Here is a 12,495-nt window from a genome sequence, read left to right on the forward strand (position 1 = left end):
CTGTTTCACAGCTGTTCAGTAGCTTTGTTGGCATTTGAAGTGTGGGAACCAAGAAAGCATTTGGATGTGCTTTTGTGTGCATTAATGGTTTTCCTGAGGTATTCTTTAAAACCATGAATTATAGAATTTTTTTAACCAGTTGTCATGTGTGTTTAAATGGTTCCTTTTAAAGAAAGCCTGTACACAGATTATGAGCTCATGACTGTTATCATTGTATGTTGTGGAAAATGAACTTAGAAATGAAAAATATGTAAATGAGGCAGTGGTTGCAAACTGGACAGTTTTTTTCTGTTGAGCGGGGTAGTTGGGATACATTTTCCCTACGTCTTTCATCAACCAAGTCACATTTGAAGAGCTGCACAGTCAGTTAATTCAGGATAAACTTCTAAGTGTGCAGTGAATACTGATTTGTTTAGTCTATTTTACTTTTTTGTGATGATGGAACTAAATCAGATTTATTTTAGACCTTGTTCAGAAACTTAGCCATTTTGTGGACATTTACTGTCATTGGTATTTGATATTAATTGTGGTATTTTTTGTCGGCTTTCCTGTGCTAAGACAGATACAGTTATTAGAATCTGATTTCAGGCGTTTGGCAATGAGGTTGCTTTAAATCAATATGTAATCAATTCCATATAATGTCCATTTTGGAAAAATAATTTTATAATTATTTCTATATTATTGCTTCTAACACAAATACCAAAAGTTTACAAAATTAGTTACAAAACTATTCTAGGTCACACAAAGTGTTTTTTTTTTTTTTTTAAGGTAAATTGTGAAACCCATAAACAAAAAGATTTTGAAGAACTGTCATGATTGTCTGGTGCAGGGCTATTAAACTGAATATTAAATTTTCATGAAACTGCCATTTGTAAAGAGAAGTGCCAACGTAACAATCCATTTAATTAGTTTTTTAAAATTCACACTTTAATACTGAAATACAGGTATACCCCTATTTTATATAGGCATTATACACAGTTCTATTCCTGGAAGACCAAATGTATATTTAAAATGGAGGAGAGGCATGCCAGATGTTATTTTTCAAAGATGGCCACACCAGTCTACATCCCATCCCACCTGCTCTTCTTAGGAGACAATGACATTCCACCTAAAGAGGCTGCTTCCCTCCCTCAGTGGACCTGGGTAGACATTTGTAACTGCCTCAATTAATAGAGTATAGAGGAAGTGACACTGTGAATTCTGAGGTTTGGTCACAAAAGGCAAGGCAGATGTCGCTTGTCTGTCCATGTCTGTCTGTCTGTCACTGTCTTTCCCCTCAGGATTCACAACCTGCCTGCACCGGGAGCTCTGAGCCAATGCTGAGAAAACCATAAAAGTGCTAGGTTAAGAATTGAGTAGTATATTTTACCATTTTAAGTAAAGTCTTTCTAAGCACGAAGCCTCAGAAGTTACACACATGCCGATGAGAGCACACATAGAAAATGTGTACCCAGAAAACAATCTGGAAACCCCCACCAAACTGCTAATAATGGGTGGGAGTACACGGTGGGGGGGACTTTCACATTTTGTTCTGTATGCTTTTGAGTTGTTTAAAGTTTTATTATAAGTGTGTTATTAATTTTATAATTTTAAAAAGAAAATAGGAAATACCAATTTTTTCCTCTCAAATTGGCACAGATTAAAAATACTACTTCAGTGCATGTTAAAGATGTGTCAAGAAAGCCAGTCAGATACTGCTGAAAGGGAAATATAAATGGATACAATCTCTATAGAAGGCACTTACAGAGTGTTTCAAATGCCATCAAAAACTTTGACCCTGCCTTCAGTGTTTTAAAAAGGCACATTCAAAGGTATTTGTTTGTGGCAGATAAAGACAAAAAGTTAACATAACCAGTGTTGAAAATATGGGACTATTATTATGTAAATTATGTTAATTAATAGAGGGAAATTCTATACAATTATTAAACCATGTTGTAGAAGAATTATTACTGACATGGTAAAATACCATTTTTAAAGTAGTTTGCAAGGAACTACAATGTGACATTTTTGCATCTAAATTGCATAATACATGTAATATGAAAACTAGAAAGATAATTCCCTGGATGTGCTGATGGGATTAGCCTTTGTGGTTTTCCAAGTTTTCTACACTGAGTGTATATTAATCCTAGGAAGCAGCTGGGTGAGTAGGAGCATTTAACATGAAGTATAAGCATCAGAGATGCCATGTATGCCACTTTAAACTAAAAACAAACAAAAACAGGAAGGAACCTAAGCAAATCTTTACAGAAACCAACTTTCAAATTACTTTAGTTACTTTAGTAATATGGTATATAATTGCTATTTAGAAGTTTTTATTTATTTTAATCTTTTAATTCACAGATGAATAATTAAATGTTCCCCATATACAGTCTCTGAAAAATTTAAACTTTTATTTAAGTTCTTTGATTTCTGTATAAGTATTGCAAAATTTGTCTGGGATAGGTGATGATTCTGATTATGATATTATTTAAATAGATGACTAGTGCATTTACTAAATCTATATTAAGATGAAGTTAAGTGCAGTATAATTCTTTATATGTATATTTTGCTTTAAAGTTTTTGAAAGTGTGTTTACCTATCACTTTAGTTTTTTTCTTTTTGTTTTTTTTTTTTAAATGAAGTTTCTGTTTCTAGGAGTTTCTAACAATTTAGCCTCACAATGTCTCTTTCCATGTGAAAGGAAGTGTTTTCTTAATTTATAGATGAGAATATTGGTCCCAGAGTATTTAAGTTGATTTTGAATATTAAGTGGATAGTAAGTTATACAAGTAAATTCTTATATCACATACGCTTGTTTTTACCATTTGAGGTAGCAGTTTAAATACCGTATTGTATACAGGTTAGAAATCATGTCTGATCTTGTTAATTTCTAGCCTAACTCTATAATTTATCTCCAAGTCTCTGGCTGTATTGCATGTTTCTGCTAAGCAAAGTCGTTCCTGGTTCATTGAACATACTCTGCTTTTCGGTGATTTCTTCCTTTCTTAGAAAGATCTACTCGTCCATCATTTCTGTGGAACTTTTCCTGATTTTTTTTCCTGTTTAGTTTCTAAGGCGAGTTTCTATCAATGGAGACCTGGGCTTGTATTTTTTTATTAGGTATTCTTATTTTTTGTTGGTGACTCCCTCCTTGTTTTTAAGCAGAGCAGTTCTAGATTTCAGTTTATTGTACTGTTTAATTGCTAAATATTTCTAATACTTAACCTGTTTTCTCTTGAATGATCTCGTTTAGACTTTCTCATTTATATCCTCTACATCTTTTGTCTCCTGACCCATAGCTACCAAGCCCTAAATATCTCTGGAACCATTTCTCTCAATTTCTACTGTCAACACCCTAATTTAAGCTACCATTATCTTAGCTGGACTGCTACTAACTTATTTTAATCTGACTCCCTTTCTCTAGCCACTTTTACTTTTTTCATATCTTTTTTCTCCACACTGCAGCAGGAGTGATTTTTTATTTTTTTATTTTTTTTATTTTTTTGAGTTAGAGTCTTAGTTGCCCAGACTGGAGTGCAGTGGCGTGAACATGGCTCTAAGAGTGATACTTGAAAGCAGCAGAGGGCATGCCTGCAGTAGTAATAAAGAAATAGTTCTGAATGAATCAGTAGCCACTCATGTCCACTATCTTCTGTCCCTACAGTCAAGCATTTATGTGACAGGAGACTGCAGAAGGATTGCACATAAAACATATTTGGTGTTGGGGTATCAGGCTTTTTTGCAGTCCACTAGGTATCCTAGTTCTTTCAGGTGTTCGTTCCCTTCCTCCTTCCTTCCCTGCTTCCCTCCTTCCTGCCTTCCCTCCCTCTTCCTTCCTGATCCTTGCCCCTCTCCTCCCTTTCCCTCAAAACAGGCATACACTCAGGTTTGGCCCTTTGTTTAGAATCTGGTTATCTGAATATAGAAAATGAATAACATAGGGTTTTTTTTTTCTTTCTTATTGGGAAGTACCCAGTAGTGTATTATATTAGTAATATGACCACTTTTGTACTCTAGTTTTTACATATGTAGCATGTTATTTGATTTTTAGAACACGTTGTCTCACCTTTAAAGAATATATTACATTCCCCAAAGGGGACTGAGGTTGTGAGAATGAAAGGGCTCCTTTCTTCTATTTAATTATGGAAATGTTCTAAATGGATACAAAGAGGAAGATAATGTAATGAACTCCCATGTACCCATTACCCAACTTCAGCACGGCTAATCTTGTTTTACCTAAATCCCACTTTACTTCCCCTCTGCCTCCCTCCAGTTATTTTGAAAAAAAAAACAAAAAACAAAAAACAAAAAAAACCCCACATTATTTTATACGTAAATACTTCTGATAAAACGACCTTTTCAAGGACATAAAAGTAAATACAGACGGAGTCAGAACTTGAATCCAGGAGAGTGTCACTTTTGGACAGATAATACAGCCCTTGCTTGGTCAGCATTGAGCTTGACCATCCAGGATGTGTTTATAAAGTAGTGACACTGATGTTGACAAGCCACACATTGTTGAAAAAAAAATCCTAGTTTTTATTTATTGAACAAGTGATATTAATATAACAATAGAATAGTAAAGGAGTATTACCCCCAATTATTTCACCTGAAAATGAAGGTTGTTTTCATTACTTATATTGGTACCTTTTATAGTTCTAATGTCTGTCTCATTCATCCATGTGATTAATTTTAGTGGAGGTCATTTTACCAAGTGTTTATTTTTTCTAGAGCTTATTATTTCTTGTTCCCTAAGGGGATAAAACCCCACTATAGTGTATTGTTTCCTTTAAAATAGGGAAACTTGCTTCCTAATCATTTTCTAACTTTTCCTGACTATGGGAAAAACTTGTCAATATCTAAGGGTGGTAAATGCTTAGGTTAATTGATAGTTTGTTTCCATGATATCATGAAGGCAAAATGGTCTTTTCTTTTGGAGTAATTGTTTACCTAGAAAATAGTTGAAAATTCTTTCAAAGATTTCTGAGGTTTTGTAGTCTGAAACATCTCCTTAGTGATAAAGGATTCTTTCTTTCTCTGTGCTGAACTTAAGTTCTAATTTGTGGCTGAGAGCGAGGAAAGAGTTACTGAGATGTGTTCTTACTAATGAAAAAGGGAGCAGAGGGAAAATATTATATATAATTCGCATTTATTAAAATAGTTGAGATCCATTATCTTGAAGCTATATGTGTTAAATTTGAAGTGTTATTTCCTAATTTATTAGAATATCTTGTAAAATGTTCTGTTCTTATTTTTTTCCCCCAAGGAATGATATTCAAATAAATAAAATTTGTGATTAATCTGAGCATGTGTCCTTGTTTTAATAGGCATCAAGCATGATGGAACCATGTGTGATACCTGCCGCCAGCAACCGATCATTGGCATTCGATGGAAGTGTGCAGAGTGTACAAATTATGATTTGTGCACAGTGTGTTATCATGGAGATAAACATCATTTAAGACATCGCTTTTACCGAATTACTACACCAGGAAGTGAGAGGTAGGGAGAACCCTTTTTTTCTTCAACCGAGGGTTTTTGTTTGTATTCAAGTTATGTACTTCTGGGCCTTAAAAATAGGATTAGCAAATAGCTTCTGACAGTTGGTTTACTAACAGGAGGTACCCAATAGTAGGATAGAAGTGGACCAAATCTGCCATATAACAAGAGAAGAGCTCTTTGAAGATGGAGCTGTCTGTACTTTTCCAAGGTAATCTGGGCTATTCTTTCTCTGGCTTAGAGGGTTAGCGCTACTGTACATTTGGAAATACAAGGGTATCCAAAAAGATACCAATTGTTTTCTTCTCACTATGCCTTCTAGTCTGTTAATTGATATCAGATGAATGGTAGGGCTCATTGATTGAGTCAGTAGGCATTTATTAGGACTATACAACATCTACTATGTTTATGGACACTAGAAGATAAATAAGACACATAGTATTCTTAAGGAGTTTACAAATTAAAGGAAATAATGAGTCAGTGATTATCATGTGATGTTTTAGACTGTGTTAGAGATATGTATTAAGTGTCTTAGGAGCAAGGAGAGAGGAGTATTCATTGTTAATGGGTGCGGAGTTTTAGGTAATGGGATCTTCTCATGTAGATACAGATACTGCAAAGGAGCGAGAATCCAGCCAGTCATAGGGAGGCAGCTAGGAGTAGGAGTAGATAAATAGATTTTGGAGTCATACTCTCTTGGTGTAGATCATAATCGTGCCGCTTATTAACTGAGTAATTTTGAACAAGTTGGTTATTTTTGTCTTTTGTTTGCAATTAAAATTAAGGAATAATAAAGACATTGTAAAAATGAATAAGGCTGGGTGGGTGGCTCATGCCTTTAATCTAGCACTTTGGGAAGCCTGAGGTGGGAGGATTACTTGAGGCCAGGCGTTCAAGACCACCCTGGACAGCATAGTAAGACCTCATCTCTATTAAAATAAGTAAATAAATGAAAAGAATAGAACAATAAAATAAAATTAGGAAAACAAAACAAAAATCTCCAAACCTTTCTGATTATGTGAATGAGAAAGATGTAGAACAATAGGGATACATGGTCTTGGAGAACCAAGCTGGACCAGATACTTGAGTGTAGAATCTTTATCAAGGTTCATAATCTTCTGTAAGTATGTAGTACTGTGAGAACAGGTTAGTGTAGGTAAAATCCAGACCACAGATGTGTTTTACCGATACATACATATATTAATCCATTTTCATACTGCTATGAAGAAACACCCGAGACTGGGTAATTTATAAAGGAAAGAGGTTTAATTGACTCACAGTTCAGCATTGCTGGGGAGGCCTCAGGAAACTTATAATCATGGTGGAAGGGGAAGCAAACACGCCCTTCCTTCACATGGCAGCAGCAAGGAGAAGTGCTGAGCAAAAAAGGGGGAAAGCCCCTTATTAAAATCATCAGGTCTCGTGAGAACTCACTATCAAGAGAACAGCATGGAGGTAACCGCCCCCATGATTAAGTTACCTCCCACTGGGTCCCTCCCTCGACGTGTGGGAATTATGGAAACTACAGTTCAAGATGAGATTTGGGTGGGGACACAACCAAATCATATCAATACAGTACTCTTAAATTTTTGAATAATGGCTATTTTTTTTTTTTGTTTTTTGAAATGGAGTCTCTCTCTGTTGCCCAGGCTGGAGTGCAGTGGTGCAATGTTGGCTCACTGTAACCTCCGCCTCCCAGGTTCACGCCATTCTCCTGCCTCAGCCTCCCGAGTAGCTGGGACTACAGGCGCCCGCCACCACGCCCAGCTAATTTTTTGTATTTTTAGTAGAGACAGGGTTTCACCGTGTTAGTCAGGATGGTCTCGATCTCCTGACCTCGTGATCCACCTGCCTTGGCCTCCCAAAGTGCTGGGATTACAGGCGTGAGCCACCATGCCTGGCTGGAATAATGGCTAGTTTTTAAAAACAGGTGATTTCACACAAAAATCTGTTGATGGATTCGTAGAACACCCTGCTCCCCCCACCGCCCCCGCCAATACAGAAGACTATCAGTACTGGGCTTACGTTTGTTCTTGGCAACAGTTTGTTGAAGCAATGGAGCCCTTTAGACTGGACCTTTTAGACTGATGATGCTTTTGAGTCAACCAAAGTCCCTGCCATTTCCTGTTATCTTCCCAAGTCTGAGGTCAAGTGCCATTTGCCATTGTAGTGCTGTCTTTCTTGGGCTGTCATTACTCACCTAGAAGCTATAGCGATTTGAGTTTGCCATCTCTACAATAGTGAAGAGTATAGTGATACCCTGATACCCTGAAATGCTTAGACTAGGATCATATGTGGAGTCCATTACATTTTAACTTTTGTGGCCTTGGGCACATTACTTCTTTGAGACTCAGTTTCCTCATTTATAAAGTGGATAATATAGCGGTAACTTTCTCTTAAGGAGTGTAACACACTTTACTCCTATGCAAGTGCTTTTACATATTATATAATAAAAGCTTAGTAAAAGTTAGCTGTGATTATTATTACAGCTACTACTGCCATCATCATCATCACCTGTGGAATATAAAAGGTATTCCTGTATCATGCTATTATGGTAGTAACCAGAACAATGAAGAATCTTTTTACTTTCAAAATAACATTTTTATAATTTTGTTTTAAAAAGTAAATTATTGTTAACTATTTTTATATAAACTTGAAAATAAATAATTTTATTTTTAGGGTTCTGTTAGAGTCTCGTAGGAAATCTAAGAAGATTACAGCCAGAGGAATCTTTGCAGGTGCCAGAGTGGTGCGAGGAGTGGACTGGCAGTGGGAAGATCAAGATGGAGGAAATGGGCGTAGGGGAAAGGTACAGTGTTTTTCTGAATTCATTATGTATTCTAGAGTATTATATGTTCAGAACCTTTTTATTACTACTATAAATGAATTTCTTGGTCCATTGTTTTCCATGCCAGTAACAGTTTTTAAAATCTTGATTTCTTTTTTCTCTGGAAGTAAAAAGATTGTTCTTGCTTTTTGTAAGCATTGATGTTCCTTAGAGGGTCATTAGGTAGGTTTTGCCTTCCCACCTTCAGGTTTCATATTGTCATTTTGTTACCTAGCATGCTTTTCTGAACGCATTTGGGCCAGTCCCTCCCTAAGCAGTATCTCATGTCCTCAACTTTCCTGCTATTTAAATTTCATTTGAATTGACTTGTTTTATATTCTCTTCCCTCAAAGACCTGTTTCTGAGGCGCAGTGGGCAATTATGCTGTTATCGAGCCCACCTACCTCTGTTATCCTTTGCAGATAGCATAGCGGGCTCAGAGTTTTAGGAGTAGGTCAAAGCAGAATATTCTGTGTGGTGAAATGAGAGACCTCAGCTGATCTAGGTGGCAGGGAATGGGGGTGAAGAGGAGAGTGGGAATGTCATCATTACATAGTCCAAATAAGCCAAGTACACTTGGAGAACGTGAGTCAGGCTCACTTGGGCAGTGTATCCACAGTTGAGTAAAAACGGTACAGTGGAAGTAGGGATAAGAGCTTTCAACTTGTTTGGCCACCACATGTTACACGGCTGCAATCTGGATGGGTCACCTTCCATGCCTGGTGCCCAGCAGTCATCCTGGAAGCTCCCTTTGAAGCCCTGTGATTAACAAAGATGCCTTTGCCTCTTTTCCTGGCTGGATCTCATGTTTTCTGTATCCCATTAGATATCTTACTTAGCTTACTGTCTCTTTTGGTAGGACACATATTCTAGTAACTTCTTTTGAAAGAGTATGTGAGAAGTCAAATTTTAATTGACTGTGTATTTTTCCTCATAGTTAATTATATGGTCAGAGAGGGCTGGAAGTCATCTTTGCTCATCAGCTTTTGAAGGCATTTGCTGTTTGAAGCCACATAAATGGAACTTCCTGGTTTTTTCTGTATTGGCACTTTTTTGGGATAAAAGAAGGCATTCTTGAGGCTTTGAGTCATTCTGTTACATTTTTGGTTTGCTTTGATTTAACACGTTGTGTTTTAAGAACAAAATGAGGGCCAGGCATGGTGGCTCACGCCTGTAATCCCAGCACTTTGGGAGGCTGAGGCGGGGGGATCATTTGAGGTCAGGAGTTTGAGACTAACCTGGCCAACATGGTGAGACCCTGTCTCCACTAAAAATACAAAAATTAGCCAGGCATGGTGGTACATGCCTATAGTCCCAGCTACTAGGGAGGCTGAGGCAGGAGAATCACTTGAACCTGGGAGGCAGAGGTAGCAGTGAGCCAAGATTGTGCCACTGCACTCCACCCTGGGTGACAGAGTGAGACTCCATCTCAAAACAGACAAACGAAAAGAACAAAATGAAGAAAAAGAAATGAAACCATCTTGTACATGTGACTCCAAGTGAGGGAACTTTATAAAATAAATCTTTAGAGTAACATTGTTAAGCACATTGTTTAAGACCAAATGTAACTTCTGTTGTCTGACTTTTTTGTTTTGGCCTATGTATGTGAATGAAGAAAGTTAACATCCCTTTTTCCCCTTCAGTGCTGGATGCTTTATCCCACTCCCCTGATGTAACCCACGTTAATTGTATGTAGTGTATTCTTCCTTTTTGTTTTTTTAATATATATTAGAGATGGAGTCTTGCTGTGTTGCCCAGGCTGGTCTCGAACTCCTGGGTTCAAGCGATCCTCCTGCCTCCGCCTCCCAAAGTGCTGGGATTACAGGCATGAGCCACCGTGCCCAGCCTATTCTTAAAGGGCTTTTTAAGTCTCGCTATACGTGTTAGTCTTTTAAAGCTGTTTGTTTTACAAATATGATTAAGTATACTAGATCATATTTGTTTTTTTGTTAAGCTCCTTATTATGGAGTATTTCAGACATACACTTGAGTAGAAAGTATAGTATAATAAATTCCCATGCACTCATACCCAACTTCAACAATTATTAACTTAAAAAAATACCATTTATTTGTTGAAGAAACCAGATTCTATTTGGCCAATTGATTCTTTATAGTATTCTTTAACTTCTTTAACTTGTTCTTTTAATCTTTGTATTTCCTATAAATTAGTTGTTAGATCTAGAGGCTTGATTAGATAGATTCAGGTTCAATTTTATTTTGGCAAACATACCTCATATGTGATGCTGTGTATTTTCTATTGTATCATATAAAGGGGCACATAAAGTCTGATTATTCTGCTATTAGTGATGTTAAGATTGATGAACAGGTGCAAATTTTGTCAGATGTATCCTTTACAGAGTTTCTTGGCAACATTATACCTAATGGTTTTAACAGCTGTTCCTTGCATGTGAAATTACTGTAGTTATTTTCTTATGCCTTCCACTTTGTTTCCTCCTCAATAATAAATCAAGTCATATTAACAAATGAAGGAATTTCATTTAATGATTTGGAGCTTGACTAATGAACTTACTTCTATTTCAAGTAATTTGAAATTTAAAGTAAATTTGATTTAAAATTTGTCTTTGTTTTTTAGCTAGCCAAATGCTTTTTTACTCATCCTATAAAATACAGACTTAATATAGCATCACATTTTTTAAAACAAATGAAGTTGAATCTGAATATATTAGAATCAGAAGGAACTTTTTGCTACAGATTGCATGTTTTACCTTCGAGTGCTAGAAACTGTTACTTTAGAAGGTTATGTAGTGGTTAGTTGAGCAGGAATCATAAAGCAAATTAAGGTAAATGGTGGACTCTTAACTTCAGGATGGTAGTTACCTCTAATGGAAGGCAGGAGGATGGGATTGATGAGATGGACATAGGGGACTTGAAAAGTACGGGTTCTATTTTTTTTCTTAGGTTGGGTAATAATTACATGGGTGTTCAGTTTATTTTTTTATTCCTTAAAGTTTACATATGCTTTGGGAGGCTGAGGTAGGCAGATCACAAGATCAGGAGTTTGAGACCAGCCTGGCCAACGTGGCGAAACCCCATCTCTACTTAAAAAAAAAAACGAAAATTAGCCGGGCATGGTGGTGGGCACCTGTAATCCCAGCTACTTGGGAGGCTGAGGCAGGAGAACCACTTGAACCGGGGAGGCGGAGGTTGCAGTGAGCTGAGATCGTGCCATTGCACTCCAGCCTGGGTGACAAGAGCAAAAAAAAAAAATTTACATATGCTGTATTTTATAATGTGTAATGTATTTCAAAATTTAAAAGAATAAATGGACTAAATTACTAACAATTTAAAATATGTTTCAAGTGATTCATTAGATCTTAAACATAAAACCTTTTTATTTCCACAAATATATCATAAAATACCTGGCTTACAAAACTATTTAGTACAGGATGAAAAAGAATGGTCATTATATATCTTATTTAAAGTAATAGTTTTTAAGTGTATACCTTGAAAGTTATACTTCAGCCTGTCATTCTAAGTAACTATGAAGGATGGCTGTGATTGTAAGTATCAAGATGGAGAAGAGTAATCTGAATTGCATGTGTGCAGCTTCCCATTCTTTGCTGTAGTCAGGTTTACTTGAGAAGGTCCAAGTGTAATGCTGTTTGTCATTTTTGTGTACAGGTTGAACATTCCAAATAAAAAAATCTGAAACCTGAAATACTCCAAAATATGAAACTTCTTGAGCACTGACATGGTGCTCAAAGGAAATGCTCATTGGAGCATTTAGAATTTCAGATTTTTGGATTTGGGATGCTCTAAGTACAGTGCAAATATTTCAAAATCTGAAAAAATTTGAAATCTAAAACATTTCTTGTCCTAAGCATTTCAGATAAGTAAACTCAACCTGTATGTGATTCTAGGCCTTAAAGCAATGGCAACCCCAGTATATATATATATATTTTTTAATCCAGTGAATTCAAGAATCAGACTAGTTGGGTGTGGGGCTTGGAGATGTTGTCTGGGTTTCCATGGTAGGCATGCTATTTTAGCTTAGGTGGCCTGCAACTGCGGGATACTGTTGGAGGAGCAAAAGCAACTCAAGACCTACTTGAACATTGCCACCAAGGCTCTTCAAGAGCTTTGTGCTTGCTAATTTTTAGTTGACCAAAAAGGTTTATCTTGAATCATTTTGGGTATTTTACAGAGATTTTAAATTTCATATTGAGTAATGGG

General features: G+C 36.5%; 1 protein-coding gene across 1 annotated transcript in view; it reads left to right on the forward strand.

Moving 5' to 3' along the window:
• MIB1 (MIB E3 ubiquitin protein ligase 1) overlaps positions 1–12,495 on the forward strand; it is a 137,349-nt gene that overhangs the window by 26,686 nt on the left and 98,168 nt on the right. The window contains exons 2-3 of the mRNA XM_034943473.4: positions 5,307–5,478; positions 8,155–8,284. Of these exons, the coding sequence (XP_034799364.1) occupies positions 5,307–5,478; positions 8,155–8,284 (302 nt within the window). The remainder of the gene's footprint in view (positions 1–5,306; positions 5,479–8,154; positions 8,285–12,495) is intronic.

This window comes from Pan paniscus, chromosome 17 (genome assembly GCF_029289425.2).
Source record: "Pan paniscus chromosome 17, NHGRI_mPanPan1-v2.0_pri, whole genome shotgun sequence".
Classification (NCBI taxonomy): Eukaryota; Metazoa; Chordata; class Mammalia; order Primates; family Hominidae; genus Pan; species Pan paniscus.